This window comes from Monodelphis domestica, chromosome 8 (genome assembly GCF_027887165.1).
Source record: "Monodelphis domestica isolate mMonDom1 chromosome 8, mMonDom1.pri, whole genome shotgun sequence".
NCBI lineage: Eukaryota > Metazoa > Chordata > Mammalia > Didelphimorphia > Didelphidae > Monodelphis > Monodelphis domestica.
In genome coordinates, this window is record NC_077234.1 from 64,935,085 (window position 1) to 64,951,991 (window position 16,907).

At 38.0% G+C, this 16,907-nt stretch overlaps 1 protein-coding gene across 3 annotated transcripts in view; it reads left to right on the forward strand.

The window, feature by feature from the left end:
• The window catches only part of WDFY1 (WD repeat and FYVE domain containing 1), a 73,071-nt gene extending 56,381 nt beyond the window's left edge, over positions 1-16,690 (forward strand). For all 3 annotated transcript variants that reach the window (XM_001374261.4, XM_056807462.1, XM_056807461.1), the window contains exons 8-12: positions 425-530; positions 6,212-6,313; positions 8,465-8,595; positions 11,289-11,397; positions 13,362-16,690. In XM_001374261.4, the coding sequence (XP_001374298.1) occupies positions 425-530; positions 6,212-6,313; positions 8,465-8,595; positions 11,289-11,397; positions 13,362-13,421 (508 nt within the window). In that variant the 3' untranslated portion in view covers positions 13,422-16,690. The remainder of the gene's footprint in view (positions 1-424; positions 531-6,211; positions 6,314-8,464; positions 8,596-11,288; positions 11,398-13,361) is intronic.
• The last annotated feature ends 217 nt before the right edge of the window (positions 16,691-16,907 follow it).

Consider the following 16,907-nt stretch of genomic DNA (forward strand, 5'->3'; position numbering starts at 1 on the left):
ATTGTCATTGGGTGGGGTAACTCATCTCTAAAGTTCCTCTTATGAGAATAGCTTGAGCCTCAAAAAAGGGGTGGGGGAGAATAGTGAATGGTGCCAGGAGACAGGATTTTCAGGGTTCAAATGTGACCTTATGTACTTCCCCACTCTGTGACCCTGGGCAAGTCACTTAACTCCAGTTGTCCAGCCCTTACTACTGTCCTGTCTTAGAATTGATTCTAAGACAGAAGGGGTATAAGGGTTTTAAAAACAACAAAAAAACCTCTCGTGCCTTACCAGAAGTCTTCCAAACCACGTGTTGTGATGTCAGCTCTGGTGCCCAGAGGAGGTCCAGGGCTTTGCCGAGCAGAGGCTGGAGCCTGGCCCAGGCAGGGAAGTCGCTTGCCTCCTATTTTTGAGAGAGGTGTGTTGTGTGCTCTGTTCACAGTGACCGGGTGCAGTCTCTTTGCTACCTTTCCCTCACAAGGCAGCTGGTTTCTTGTTCATCTGATGGGGGCATCGCCGTTTGGAATATGGACGTCCGGAGAGAAGAGGTAAGCAGGCAGCTGGGCGGAACCTGGGGGAACTTGGTCTGGCTCCTGTAACTACATGGTGGCTGGGGACCCCAGGAGTCCTTCCCTGTTTCGCTCCTTCCCCAGGCCCTGGGAAGTGCATACAGTTCATTAGTCCTGCTTGACTTTCTTACTTATTTTCTGACAAAATGTTGACCATACTTGATTAGAAAAATAGAACAGGATGTGCTCAGTAAAAGGATAGTGAAATGATAAAAGCAAGTATATGTACTATAGCTATTTAAAGTTTGCAAAACTCTTTACAGATATAATCCAGTGGAATTGTTTGTCAGCTCTAGGAGAGAGGAGAGAACATGAATCATGTAACCTTGGAAAAATTCTTACAAAGAAATAAAATTTAATTAATAAAAAAAAAGAAGAAAAGAAAACTACAAATATTTCATTTTGTCCTCACAGCAACCTGGGGGAGGTGAGGGATGAGGTGCTATTATCACTGTTTTATAGATGAGGAAACTGAGGTAAACTGGGCTGAGAACAGATGAGTGACTTGACAGTTCATAGAGCTAGTCAGTATTTAGTCATATTCGAACTCAAGGTCCCTCTATCCAGTGCATCACCTCACTGCTTCTTACTCCCTCTGGAAGAGAGAGTACTTAGAGATGCCAGGAAGCAAACATGAGGACTACATTTTCTAATGAATACCAGGATGACTCAATAGCTCAGCATCCTGTCCTTTATGGTCTTAGAAATTCTCAGAGAACAGGCAGCATGGAGAGCTTCCCCAAAAGGGAAAACCATGGCGTTCCAAACACATCCTGTTCTGGAGATGGTCTCCATCAATAATCATGATGTGTCTCATTTTCCTGTTGGGTAATTGCGGAGATACACCATGTTGTCTCCATTTTCATTTTCTGTTTCCTTGTCTTTTTAGTTCAGCCCCATAGTGTATATGTTCAGTTTATTAAAAAGTAGACTTATTTACATGAAATGGAATCACTCAAGGCAAGTTTGATATAGTAATGTATGTTCTCTGCATTTTAATTGGGAAGGCAATACTCTATAGAAATTGACAGAACATCGTTTATTCTCTCACAGTCATATATTCATGACCTTATGGGACATACCTACATCACCTTCTGTCTTATTAGTTTTAAAAAAAGTGATGTTGAGAATCAGGGTTAAGTGGCTTGTGTAAAAGACAATCTAATTAAGTAATTTCATTTTATATAATAATATAGCTATATATTCTCTGCATGTAATTATTAGGTAACCAGTATTGAAAAATTATAAGGAATCATCCCAATTAATTGATAGAATAATCATGTAAGAGAATCAGTAATCAATGATCAAATTGTGAGTAAAGTAACAAATTAGAATCCCTTGAAATGCTTTGCAAAAACCCCATTGTCAAGGAGAGTCAGTGCATGGCTTTAGTGTCTTAGAATATATCCAGATTTCTTAAGACAGTGGTTCCCTTTTGGCTCTGAAATGATGGAATAACCTTGGCCGTTACTATATTGGGACAGGGGGACTACATGATTTCCCCTTTCATAAGAAGCTAAGGAAACTACCTAACCTTCTAGAAGGAAGAAGCCTTTTAAAAGGGGGAACCTTGGTTTTCCTCTTCTGAAGAAACAATTCAGCTGACCACTCCCCTCTTTTGGGGGAAGTTGATGCTTTTGTATAAGGTAATAAAGCAACTTGGCAAATTTGGGGGGTTACATCTTAGAACAGCACTGGGCATGTCTTTGACCCTTACTCTGTGATTAACTAATTTCACAATAAAGGTCAGTTTTTGGCTCAGTAGATTGTTTTCCCAGTATTATATTTTATTTAACATTTTTGCTCAGGGTCACATAGCTAGGAAGTAACAGGCCAGATTTGAACCCAGTTATTCTCAATTTCAGGTCTGGCACTCTATTCTGCTTCCTGCCTGCCCTCATCCTTTAATTGGAGACAATTAATGCTCTTGAAAAGAAACGCTTTAATCAGGAGTACTCTTGTAGGAGAAAGTGAGCACTGTTCTTTTTTGTTGTTGTTGAGAGCAGGAATAGGAAGAGGAGGTAGGTTATAGAAAAGACAGTGATACTTAATTTTAATTTTTTAATTTTTTTTTAATAAACCCTTACCTTCCATCTTGGAGTCAATACTGTGTATTGGCTCCAAGGCAGAAGAGTGGTAAGGGCTAGGCAATGGGGGTCAAGTGACTTGCTCAGGGTCACACAGCTGGGAAGTGTCTGAGGCCAGATTTGAACCTAGGGCCTCTCATCTCTAGGCCTAGCTCTCAATCCACTGAGCTACCCAGCTTCCCCCTTAATTTTTTAATTTTTAAAAGCAATTAAAATTTTTTTACCAATTACATGTAATGAATTTCTACATACATTTTCCAAAGTTATAGAATTCAAATTGTCTCCTTCCCCCCTCTCAGAGTTGGCAAATTAGGCAGTGATACTTTATGGTCAGATATTTGATGAAGAACCTTTGGGTGGCTGATCTTAGAGGACAAAGTGTGTTACACTGTATGACATGATATATATAGTAGAGAAATAAATCTGTCTCCAGAGAATTTTGTTAGGAATAAAAATTAGTCTTGGAGACTTCATACTTAATTTTAAGTATTTATTAGTAAAGAGAAAGAAATGGTAAAAGAAGAAAATTATACCAGCCTAACTCAGTCTCCAGCCACATGCTTCATCAGATTCTAGATTCTCTATGGGCCCTGTTCCATTTCTCAAGTGCGTCCAGCTACCCACATGGTCTAGCCAGACTAATTAAGGCCAGCCTGCAGCTTGCCAGAGATGGCTTACATAGATAAGTGCCTGGATAGCTTCAAAAGAGCTCCTTTCACAAGCCCCCAAAATAGCTGGACAACTTTCCTGCTTGTCTTGGCTTTTATCTCACCCACAAAGTTATACTGACTCTGCTGTCAATTTGAAAGTCTGCGTTCATGGGTCCTGATGTCCAGGCACATAATCACCAAGGGGGTGGGTTGGGGATGGAGGAGGTAGAGGGAGACTCTTATTCTATTGTAATGCACATGTGCCAACTATGAGTCATATTTCTATGTTAATTTTACATAATTAAAATTCAAAAGAGCTGTCAGTTTAATATTCACTATTTCCAGGTGTTAAAAGAAATAAGGTTACTGCTTTTTATTAAAGATCTCAGATCATTTTTTTCTGATTTTCTATGTTTTTCTCGCTGGCTCTCTTAGGTCATTTTAAGTATGTTTCTAGTACTTTTTTAACATTCATATCATAGCCCCAAATAACACCATCTTGGTAGCCTTCTTATATTCATCATGAACATTGAAATATGAAATGACTAAGTGCTCTAAAGAATGACAATTTCTGTTTCTTTCAGAATAAAGAAAAAAATCAACTCTGTAGGGCAGCCAACTCCTGGCCTAGAATTGGGAGGATCTGGGTTCAAATGAGGCCTCAGACACTTCCTAGCTTTGTAATAGTGATACAGATTACTTCATCTCATTTGCATAGTATTACTATGTCTATGACTATGTTACTGTCTGAAAGTAAGGGTTTAAAAGAAATCAACTCTTGCTATTCATTTGGGCACTGTCTTCTCATTTAGCCATAATTATCTTTTCATTTCACTTATTACTATTAATTATTATCAACTAATTGAAGCAATGACATAAATTAATACCAAGTTAGAGAATAGGAAAAAATATGGCTTGTAATTCAAGTAGAGTTTATGTCACAGAGGGATTCCCTGTGGGTCATAAATTCTTCAAATGCTTCTGCTCGTGGATGAAATTGTATGGACTGACTCAAGTCCTAGAGCATTGCAGAACTTTCTGGAAGAAATCCAGGCACCCAGAGCAGTTTGTAGTCTAGGCACACAGGGAAGACTGTCCATTGTCCAGATTTCAGCATGCCTTTGGATGGGCGTCCTATAGACTTTGTTCATCAGTATATGTATCTGGGACAGCCAGTACAGACGAAAACTAAGGTGGGCCCATTGATGTTACAGTTTGGCAGTAGAACAGAAAAAAAAAACAAAACTGCTTCTGGCGAATCAAATATTTATTTATTTATTTCATTCTGGAGAATTAAAAATGAGTATCACACAGGGGGCAGCAGAGAGGCTTGTGGTGGAGGTATAAACCTCAAAATTTCTCAGACTTATGAATGTTAGGGGTTTCCCCCATTGGGGAATCTTCTACTTAAAAAAATTCCCTAGCAGATGATGAGAATTCTACTTGAGTGTGGGGGCTCCTAGCTATGGGAGTGTCCCTGCTCCACCCTACTTAAGACTGCTTTAGGACAGAAAACTGCTTGCTAAACAATGAAAGTACTTTGATCCATGCTTATGGAAGGGACAGGAAGTTCTTTGAGTCATGACTGTTTTAGAATTGATACAATGGGATACTAAGTACCTATAAAGGTGGGGCAACTTGTAAACTACTTAAACCTAAAAGGGTGATAACTTATTCAGAGGTTTTTTCTAATGAAATTTGTCGAAACAGCAGCATTTTTTCCTGACTTACTAAAGAGATTAAAACTACTCAGCTGTGAATTCAAAATGGGCGGTCCTTTAGAAACATCTACAGTGATTGGTAGATGTAAGGACTTAGGGGAGGTGACAGAGGAAATTTTGCCCTTAAAAATAAGAGCTTGGATCTCATTCAGAGATCTCGATTTCTGACTCTCATTCTGGAGGAGATCTCCTTGAGGAGCTCCTCTGAGGGACTCTGTCTCTCTGGGGTAGGAGCTCTGGAGGCTCTTGAGAGAGGCCCTTTTGAAACAATCTCTGGCTAGAAGACTCTTTGAGGAAGGACACTGGCCTGGTGCTACTAGAATCCTTGTATAGTCAGACCTTGTGGTGAGTGCTAAAAAACTGACTGATTTCTCTTTTAAGACTCAGGTCTAGGCCATATTGGCTTGAGGCCCTTCATACTTATTCTTTTCTTACTCTCTCTCTTTTCTTTGATTACTCATTGTATTGTTAATTAAAATCTCTATAAAACCCAATTGACTTGGGTATTTGAATAATTGGGAATATTTCCCTGGCGACCACCTTATATTTGATTTTAAAACCCAAGACACTGTAGTGAAACATATTTCTGTGGTCAAATTTACTCACCCCCTCTTATATCTATCACAATTTATATCTTCCACTATTTTAATCACTACAGTTTAAGGGCTTAACCATTTTAAATCTCACAGAGGTGAACAGACTGCAACATACCCTAAATGAGGAATAGAAGAGTAATGGTGAGGATTAGGGATGCTAAATGGACAGTTGGAATGGTGCACTGAACAATAGGGGCAGTCTAAGGAGGAATCTCAGGCCTCATAGTCTCAGGAGAAAGTGAAAGAATATAGATAACAGTTGTACAGGATGGGATGACATGGTTGGATTTTGATTTTTAATGTTGAAGGAAACTTCCAAGTTGATGAGATCGTAGATCCATTTGAATATTCTAGTCACTGGTAATATAAACATTTCCTGTTGGGTTGTAGGTTTGGGAGGGGACATCATAGGGTAGGGGAATCAATATACATTTTCTCAAAGTAATGACATTAATATTTAATATCACAATTTAATCTCTGATATTGGACAGGTAAGACAATTAGCATTTTCAACTTGCTTTATCTATACAGATCTATAACAGTTTCATTTCTCATTGATCAATCAAGAGAAAAATTTAGAAACATTTGTTTGTTTTTCCTATCTAGGCTCCTCAGTGGTTAGAAAGTGATTCTTGTCAAAAATGTGAACAGCCTTTTTTTTGGAACATAAAGCAGATGTGGGACACAAAGACGCTGGGCTTAAGACAGGTAAGAGGCTGGCTTCAAATCTTTACAAGTGCTTTTACTGCTATTTGTTGCTTTGTTTTTCTTAATGACTTTGGTGATCATATATAGAATATCACTTTATTTCCTACATCTGTGAATTCCTTTATCTTTAATGGTCTCTGCCACTTAGTGTCCATCTATGAACTACTGGTTCAGTTCAATAAACATTTAAGTGGGTACTTTAAGAATTTGTTACCTTTCATAATATATGAGGCAGTGGCCTAGCAGTAAGAAAAGTACCAAAACAACACTATTTAGAAAATTAGATGCCATAGGTATGTGTAAAGTGGAAGATCTTTCTGGAGAAGATATTCATAAGAAAATAGATCATAGATTTAGAGCTTTAAGGGAATTTAGAGACCATTGAGTCCAGTCCTCTCATTTTACAAAGATCTTATGTGATTATACCTCCACATAGGTAGTAGAGGCCAGATTTGAACTTAGTTCTTATTTCTCCACATCTGTTGCTTTTTCCACAGTATGATGGCCTTTAAGAATGACTCTATTGTCCATATAAATGAAATCTGTAATGTAATATATAAAAGATTATGTCCAATCATGTTTAAAATTCAGGATTCAAAATAGCTTATACATCATATGAACATTTTAAAAAGATTCTTAGAATTAGGTATTCATGTAATACTAAAGTTCTGCAAAAATATTTCTGCAGCAGCTTTGAAAATAGCCACTTAGGACGAGTATGAATTTTTGCTGGTGAGTAGAATAGAATGTTGACTCAAATTACCCAGTATACCTCCATGGCAAGTTGGTTCAAAGTTTGTGTGAATTGGTAAATTACTTTTGGGTGTTACTTACAAGGCTTCTCTAGAGTGAAATGATATTTTAAGATTAACAGATAATTCAGGAAATACTTATGTATACATAATATTCTAATCCACCAGGAGAGTATCTTTAGCATTTTGTAATTAGCCTATATTCTTATTGCATGCCCAGTAGTGCATTGTACTTAATATAGGCAAAAGTAATTCCTATTTCTAACTGAAAATAGAGAAATTTAATTGTGCATTTCTGTGCTAATAACTAATATGTTTAGAGTGGAGGTGCCCAATCACTAAATTTAAAGTGGTCCTGGGAAGAGTTACTCATTGTAAAAGGAATTCATACATTGGGGCAGATAGGTGGCTTACTGGATAGAGTGCCAGGCCTGGGACAGCCCGGGTCAAATCTGGCCTCAGATACTTTCTAGCTGTGTGACCCTGGGCAAGTCACTTAACCTGAACTGCTTAGCCTTTTCTGCTCTTGGAACCAATTCTTGTCTTGGAACCAATACTTAGTATTGATTCTGAGACAGCAAGTAAAGATTGGGAGGGGAAAAAAGAATCCAGACATTGACAGTGGAGTTTACTTGAATCTCATAACTTTGCTTGTTCATTTGTGTTTTTTTTTCCTTTGTAATCATGCTTTTTATTTTATACATTTAAATGATTACTCTTAAAAGGGGTCTATGGGTTTCACCAGACCACTAAAAGGCTCCAGGACGCAGAAAAAGATTAAGAAACTCAGAGCTAGAGAGACATGACCACACTGAAGAGAACCTGTGCACTGTTATAGCCCAATACCCTGAATTTGATATTAGTAAATGAACAAATATTTCTTAAGCACTGTGGTTGAAGACCAGGAATTCAAAGAACAGTAATAACAGCCATTATTCTCAAAGAGATTAGAGTAAAATGGGGGATACAACATTTGCCTGTTAGTTTGAAAGATTAAAAATTGAGAGCATTTGAATGACCCGTGGCACCATTATCTTAATCAGAGAATATTTCATCAAGACCTTTCTCTAAGGATGTTTTGTTTTTTCTTTTTGGGTATTCTAAATGGATTGTTCTTTCAAAATATCTTCATTTGTCTGTGGATTGGTCTTGCCCATAGCCTTTCTTAACTTTAACACTAGTATCTCCTTGTTGCTTGCTAGAAAAGTAATTCAGAAGTAAAAATAAATGTTCGGGAGTCAAGCATTACAAGGCAATTTACAAATGATCATTCCAGGTTAGGAATGGCCTAATGTTTAAAGCACATTTCATTCTTAGACTTCATGTAATATATATATATATCTGTGAATGTATAAAAATACAAAATGTCAGCTTTTATTTTTTCTCATGATGTTTGAAGCATCACTGTAGGAAGTGTGGGCAAGCAGTATGTGGGAAGTGCAGCACCAGGCGTTCCACGTACCCAGTCATGGGCTTCGAGTTCCAGGTCCGCATGTGTGACTCTTGCTATGACTCCGTCAAAGACGAAGAGTAAGGAGCTTCATATCTTTGCTTTCTTGTCAGATAAAAATGTGGGGAGGAACATGCAATTCTTAAGGAGCAGAAGAATAGGCCTGGAGGGCAATTTAAAAACTCTTCCCTTAGTATCAGTTCTAAGAAAAGGGGCAAGAAGTGGGAAATTGGGGTTAAGTGACTTGCCCAGGGCAACAGTTAGGAGGTGTCTGATACCAAATTTGACGCCAGGGTCTCCTGTCTCCAGGCCTAGCTCTTTATCCACTGATTCAACCATATCTATTTAAAAAAAAAATTCAGTCATTAACAACTACAAACAGCTCCAGACTTGAAGAGTAGGAAAGATGACTATTTCAGTAGCTATAAACTTCTACACTACACAGTATTTTCTTTAAAAAAATTAAATTACATGCACACATATGTGTATGCACACTCATAAAAAATGGATCCAAGAAATAGCACATGGCTCCGTTTTTGATGCCTTTGTGCCTCCCTTTAGTGCCCTTAATCAGCTTTCAAAATGCATTATTGATGTTCTTTGGTTGTCTCCATTCCTTATTCCTAAAGAGGAGTGTGGCCATTTTCACTTAGGGTGAGCAGAAGCTCCTTGATTTGACAGTTGAGTTGCCAGAGTGGAATATATTGTTGGACTGAGAGTCAACAAGACCTGAGGTTTGAATCCTGCTTCAATCACTGATTCTGGACCAATGATAATGACCTCTCTAATAGCACTTTCCTGATCTACTAAAGGAGGGATTAGATTCAGAGACCATCAGGGTGCCTTTCAGATCTCCCTATGATCCTCTGAGCTTCATGACCCAGCACAGATCTCTCTCTCCACCTAGCCATTTCTGATCTATGGTAATGGGGTCTTCAATAGCCATTTGCTGGTTGTGGCTAATCTAAATCACTTCACTCTCTCCTATTGTCTTTGTGTTGATTTTGTAGTTTTGAAAGCTTTATAGAATTCTTTTTCTTGTACAGAAGCAAAGCTAGTCCCTGAAGTCTGTTTCTAAATGACTGCCCCTTGATCCCCTCACAGTCTGGGGCCAGAAAATGTATTCTAACTGTGGAGTTCTAGCCAAATTGTAGTTTGTGTCATTTTGATAGCGAGGTAGCCATCTTCTGGATTACTTGACCTTTTTATCAGCCTGTTACCTAAAATAATGAAGGCATAATATTGGTAACTTCGGACTATTCTTTTGCTTATGGCTCAAAATTCAATCATTCAACAAACATTTACCATATACTTACCGTGTGAAAAATCACTTTACCAGGAACTGACAGAAATGGAAAAATCAATAAGACACAGCTTTTGCCATCTAAAAGCTTAGGACCATCTGGTAATTATGAGGTCATCAGTGATTCTGGGAGGCAAGAACTTAGGAAGGACATATGGTGAAGGGAAGTCCTTCTGTTGGAGTTCTTAAAAATGTTTTTCTTGGTTTTGGTTTAGCCTTTTTGCTAGACTGTTTGTTCATCTTCATATCTACCCATTACAGATACTGCTGTCAGCCCTTCCATTTTGGGGGATGTAGTTAGGGTGCTGAAGAAATAGCCCCAACTCTTTGAAGTTAATTAAGGGTCAGGAGGGGATGGAATGCAGGCCCTGGCCCTCTCTCTCCACTCCCCCAGTCCATTCCTTTTTCTTTTTTTTTAAACCCATACCTTACTGTGTATTGGCTCCAAGGCAGAAGTGGTAAGGGCTAGGCAATGGAGGGTCAAGTGACTTGCCCAGGTCACACAGCTGGGAAGTGTCTGAGGCCAGACTTGAACCCAGGACCTCCCATCTCTAGGCCTGGCTCTCAATCCACTGAGCTACCAGTTGTCTCCTCCATTCCTTCTTGGATGTAGCTCTCTCTCCATTCATCAGCTTGAGTCATCTCTATATCTGAAATGCTCAGATCTCTAATTCCAAGTAGCCTGACAGTTCATACAGACCTCAGCGGACATGTGATCAAATAAATCAGTGTAAACAGATTTCCTGCTGCCGTTGTTCACATGTAGTAAATCAGGATAATCACAATCAAGATTAATTCTCACCTCATAAGTGTATCAAGGCAGCTTTCTTACAAGGGGTGAGGTGGTATGATTTATCCGGTCGACTCCCCTTCTTACTCTTATACCATTTTAAAGAGCAGACATTTAATATGCATTATCACCTATGATGCACAGTTCTTTTTGTAGTAAGTGCTATGAGTATTATCATTCCTACATTACAGTTAAGGAAGCTGAGTCTAAAAGAGGTTAAGGAATTTGCTCAGGTTCAGAAAGCTAGTAAGTATCTAAAGCAGGATTTGAATCTACTTCTTCTTACTCCAGGCCCATTTTGAGGATCAGACTTAGGGGCTTTATGTGACTCCCTCTTAATTTTAACTGTTAAAATTTTGCTTTTGCCTTAATTGTTTTTTTATTCTTGAGAATTTCAAAAGTATCCAGACATATAAGTGCTCAGCCTCCCAATGAGGAAATAAAAATTAAATATGTGAGAACTCTTTAATCTTTTACAGAAGCCTTATTCTTTTAGCTGTGGTCTTATGAAACAATTTTCAGAGTTGTCCAAATTTATAAACACTAAATTCTGATACTTAAATTAATTTGACCATATTTCAGTTCAGGGCTTGTGGTGATTTATTTTTTAAATTGCAAATTATCCCTTAATTACTAAGTTTGCTAAATGAGTTTGAAATCTGATGTTTTTTCTTTACTAGTCGCACTTCTCTGGCAACCTTTCATGAAGGAAAACATAACATTTCTCACATGTCTATGGATGTTGCTAGGGGCCTCATGGTGACCTGTGGGACTGATCGTGTTGTAAAGGTAACTTTTAAAATTTGTTTTAGGTAGTATCTGGTGAAACTATTGTAATGATTGAGTTCTCAAGAGGTAGTATTTATTAATTTTAAGTTAATTTATTAATTGATTACTCAAGAACATCTAAACTAGCCAGTAGACTTCCTCCATATTCCTAAACATGAACAGGGCAAAAGAGAGTTCCTGTGGCTTAGGTCATTGTGTTCCCCTTGTGACCTCATCACTCAGGCCCTCCCATGGACATCCCAACACATTTCTTTTTTCTTTCTTTTTTTTTAAACCCTTACCTTCCGTCTTGGAATAAATATTGTATATTGGTTCTAAGGCAAAAGAGCGGCAAGGGCTAGGCACTGGGGGTTAAGTTGCCCAGGGTCACACAGCTGGGAATTGTCTGAGGCCAGATTTGAACCTAGGACCTCTCATAGCTATCTAGCTGCCATTCCCCCTCCCCCCCCCCCCCCCCCCCGACACATTTCTGATTGGTAAATAGTCACCGAGGAGATGGGCTTAGAGACCTCAACCTCATCATAGAAAGGAGAGTGTCCTTGTTGAGACCCAGAGAGTTATTAAGTACAGATAAACAAGGAGCATGTCTGTACTCTGCCTCTAACAAAGGCCAGCCCAGTGAAAAAAGTAAGTCACTCTAATTTGGAAGCCGGCTGACCCTTGAAACCCAAATTTTAAGAAAAGTTTTCACATGAAAATTGTTATGATTCAGTATTAATTTTCCATACTATTCTGCTGGTCCTACTTGTACTGTTTCATAGAATTTATGAAATTACAATTAAAAGCAGTTTGCCTTTCACCTTTGGCAGCATAGTTTTGAATCTGTTTTCTGTAAACAATACATCATGCATTTTAAAAGTTGAGGCACAAAACAGTTATGATTTTTAGCACCCTTTATTGTGAATTCCTATGAAGTTTCTTCCACTTCCAGCGCATTTCTTTGAACTTTCTTATTGAATTACTCTTTCCTTCTCTGTCTAGCTGAGGGCTTTTGTGTTTATATGTTCATCTTCAAGGTTGGTGCCAAAACAGCATCTTTCTTTGACTTATTCCCCAACTGTACAGGATAGCCTGATTCACATGTACCACAGCTCTTGTAGGTTTTGTTGTGTTTTGTGTTTACTCCATTATTCTTCCTTCTAATTTAATATCCTCTCCCTTAATGTAATATTCTTTCTTCTTGGGCCTCTGATATTCTTCTGGATGTCTTGTGCATCTGTAATACACACATTTACATTCTAAATGTAGAACATAACCAAATGTTTTTTTCATTAAGACTGTGGACTTGTGGCGAGTAAAGTAATTGTAGCTGGCATGGTTCTTGATTTATACCAGCAATTATTTGGAGAGGGTAAGGTGAGGAGGGAAATAAATGTAGAACCACATCCTAGCCGGAGATGCTTTGAGTTGTCTGCCATCTGAGTACTGGGCTAGCCAAGGTTACAATGGACTCATGATCAAAAAGGTTGGCTAATAGACAGTGCATTTTTTTCCATCCATAGCTATTTATCAAGGGCATCTATTAATCCTTAGAGATGTCATAATTTTTTTTTTTGTGGAAAGAATTCCTGTATCAATGAAATCTCAGGTTCCCATGGCAATCTATGGCTTCCTACTCAGAATATTTTGAAATGCATAAAATAAAATACTAGGATTACAAGAGAAGCCAATTTTATAGAAATATAGTTATCAAAATACTTTTTGAAAACAGCTCAAGTTCATAGTATAGGTAAGAACCCATTTACCTTGAGGATGTGATCTGAGATATAGTAAGATTGAATCTGAAGTAGAGAAAGATTAAAGGCTTAAAACTACTGTGAATGAAAAAGGAAATTGGGAGAATCTAGTTTTCCTCCTTAATATACTTTTCATTTTTAGCAAATGTTCGTTTTTCCAGAGCTGCCATTTACTATCCTATAAGATGACTGATTTTGCCTTCTCCCACATTCCCTTTTCTCTTACAGATATGGGACATGACTCCTGTAGTTGGTTGTAGTCTTGCAACTGGATTCTCCTCCCGCTGACCTAGGACCTGGGCAGTTTATGCACCTTATGTACAGCAACAAGTACCAAATGAAGTCCTTCCTCTGACTAGCTCCACAATTTCTGGTGGCTTGAATATCCAGTAACCGTTTAAAAACAAAGTTTAAAAAGTTTTTGTTCTCTAGGACACTCCTGGAACCGCCTTGATGAAGACATGCCTCTGAATGTCTTGGTAGGGGGATATAAAGGATTATCTGTAATGTGAGTCCTGGAAAAGTGGACTTAACTTCAGTGTGGTTTGCATGTGAACAGCGTGTTAAAAATGCCCCAAAAAAGGGATCAGCTTGAGAGGGTTAGTGGAAAACATTGGACAAAGACGTAAAGGATTTTCAATAAACGGTTCCCGTAGGATTCCCTGTCTGGCCAGATTTCCAAAGCACTTTTGTAGCTCTACAGATTGTTGGAGCAAGAAGCAACAGCAAGGAAGACTCAGAATACCTGGTGATGGAATTCTGAAGTGCCAGAGAGTCCCGGACGTCTGCTGCAGGGACCGGAGGATGTTCTGTAGCATAGTGGTTGACCAGTATCCTCAAGGCGGCTCTTCTTCCCAGGCTGTGTGATAGTCTGCACATAGTTTCAGTTACCCTCAGTCATTTGTAGCTTTCTTCTTTGTTTTCCAAGCTCATATACACAGGCGATTCTGTAGATGTTGCTAAGTCAGTTGTAAACTCTGTATCCGTGAAGGCAGCCCACAGCTGCCCACTGACTCCCTAGCAGTTACTTTGCAGACATTTTTATGGTGCTCTTAAAATGGGGAATACACTAAGCCAACTGGCTTTTCTCATTGCAGTGAAGAATGACGCCAAGACCAGCATGATTGTGTTGGAAATGGTCCGTATGTTCCATCCAACACTCTGGTCCACTGTACACTGATGAGAGCGATGTGGTAGCTGTGTAGTATGTGCTTCAGAAGAGTGCGCCAGTGCTTAAACGGTGGCTTGTTTAGTGCTCCTACTTCTGGGCACTTCTTAGGAGTAGTTGATGACTCGAGACAATAGTTCTAAAATCAGACTTTGCACAGTAGTAACCTGTAACTTGCTCACATGAGACCTAACATTTTCTTTTATTTTTTGACAAAGTTTGGCATAGAAGTCAAGTACTGTTAAAGCTTTTTAGTCAGTCACTTCCTGGACGACTTTAGCATTCATTCCATCCATTTTACTATGAAGATATTTAAGACTTATTGCCTATTGGGCTATAGAAATGGGCACATTTTTGAGTATACGTGGTTATATTTTTTGAAGGAAGAATTTTAAAACAGATGGTAATGGTGTCTGTTTCTGTGCACTAATGTATTTGGATTAAAAGGCTCTGCTAGTTTGTGGTTAATTTTGTGGGATTAAAAAGAGTCACAGACTTTCTTTTATGGTAATAGTTAAGTGGACGATCAAATTAGGAAATTTATATTAGAATGAAATGGTTTAATGTCCAGCTGACATGAATGGTTGGATGGGGCGGTTGGGAAGGGTGTCAAATATATCATGTTTTGAACTAGCCTGCACTTATTTCTGAACATCAGTCAAATTTTGGTGTGAAATACCATTTTGGAGCAATGTCTTTGGAAGAGATTTCAATTTTTGAAAACTTATAAGGGCCCACATGTTGCTTATATAAAATCCATGATAGGGAAAAATATATATATATAGCATCAAATGTTAAACATCATAGAATAACTTTCATTTGAACAAATGTTCTTTCCCTGTGTTCAGCCCATATGAAAGTGCTGTCCTGGGGAACTAATTGATCTCTACAAGCAAAATAGGATAAGATTGTTTGCCATGCTGAAAAATGCTGAACTCTTGTTTTGTTTTTCCCTAAAGTTTTTCAGAATGTCATGTTTCTTCCCTGTGATAGACAAGGACATGTTATCAGGGCTTTGAGCAGGACTGTAACATTTGGAAACTATTTCCATTTGGAGATTCTTAATGAAAAATCCAGTGTTCCAGAGAGGGACATGAAGTTGCCATAGCAACTCCTAAGGTATTAACTTAATATAAATCAAGGGAGAAATGGATGTTAAGCAAAAATGGGAGTAGACTATCTAGGGAAAGCAAAGAAACAATGGTTCTGGTTTTTTTCCACTTGTTTTTATTTAAAGAAAAAAAAAAACCACCCACACACTGCAGAAATGTCTTATCACTATCACAGATTTTCGTAGCAGAAAGGTATAAGTAATACTGTTTAGAGAAACAAGTAAAAATTATTTCCTGAAGTTTACTGGGTGGAAGGATGCTGGTAAGGTTAAATTATAGATAATACACTAATTTTTTCAGTGCAAAGAAGAGAGAGGGTTATTTCAAATTATTTATAAATAGCAGTTCATTGATCTCTTCATTCTTTTATGCTCCCACTCATAATAAGCATTTTTAAGAATTTCAGGCTCATTATACTCAGAAAGGCGATCTCTGTGTTAAGTTCTAGTAGAAAGTATTGCGATGAAGAAAGACCAATTGCTCATTTAATACAACTCTTTAATTTCCCTGTGTGTCCTCAGTCTTAGTGGATAGGACCCCGCAGCATCACCTAGGTACAGATAATTCATAACTTCAAAAATCTCTTTAAGAGTGTGTCCTAGTCCAATTTTGCTGCCTAGGGCAATTAAAAATTATTATTATAGCACTTTCTAGTTGTTCACTTCCTAAAGAATCCAAGTTAGTTGTATCTTAAAGTTGCAGTTGTTTAAACTTGCCCCAATTGTAGTAAAAAAAAAAATAGATACACACACACACATAGTGGTAAAAACGTAAGCAAATATTTTCTAGAACCAATTTGTGTCAAAATAGCATCTATTTAAGTTATTGATTCTGTTACCTCTGGAAATTGAACAAATTAAGATGTTGCTCTAGATACCAGTTACTCATTATGAACTTGAGGTTTAATATTGAGTAAGTAATATGTACTTATATGTGTTCAGGTGTCTATTGCTTTGTTGTTAAATGCAGATTATTGAATGCCTACTGTATTTTCTGCAGTTCACTATACAATAACAGTTGTGTAAGAAATTTGTATTTAGGATGCAATTTTAAGTGGTTTTTTTTTTCTTGTAGAGTCTTTTTTGAATGGGGGGAGTGCAGGGTCCTATTAAGTGGTGTATTTTAGTCTCTTATTAGCTGTGTTTCTGCAAGATGCTGTGCCCTACATAACTAGGAGAGACTATATCAACTTTTCCCCTTGTTCCTCTCTATTTGTGGGTTTTGTTTTTGTGGGGTTTTTTGGAATACATGAATAATAAAAATTTTTTTCTTGTTAATATGTTGTCCTGTTGTTTTATCTGGATATATTTTGAACAAAGTTTAGGTACTGGGTTATCATGCTCACTGTCTATGTAATTGATAGCTCTGGGGAAATCCAAAGCTTATCTGGATGTTTTTCATATGGTAGAACTGCCAGAGCAGTATTGGCTTCCTTATCACCCAGTCCTGCTTCATCTCTCTAACTGAGAAGTTCTACTTCAGGAGAGAAATGGT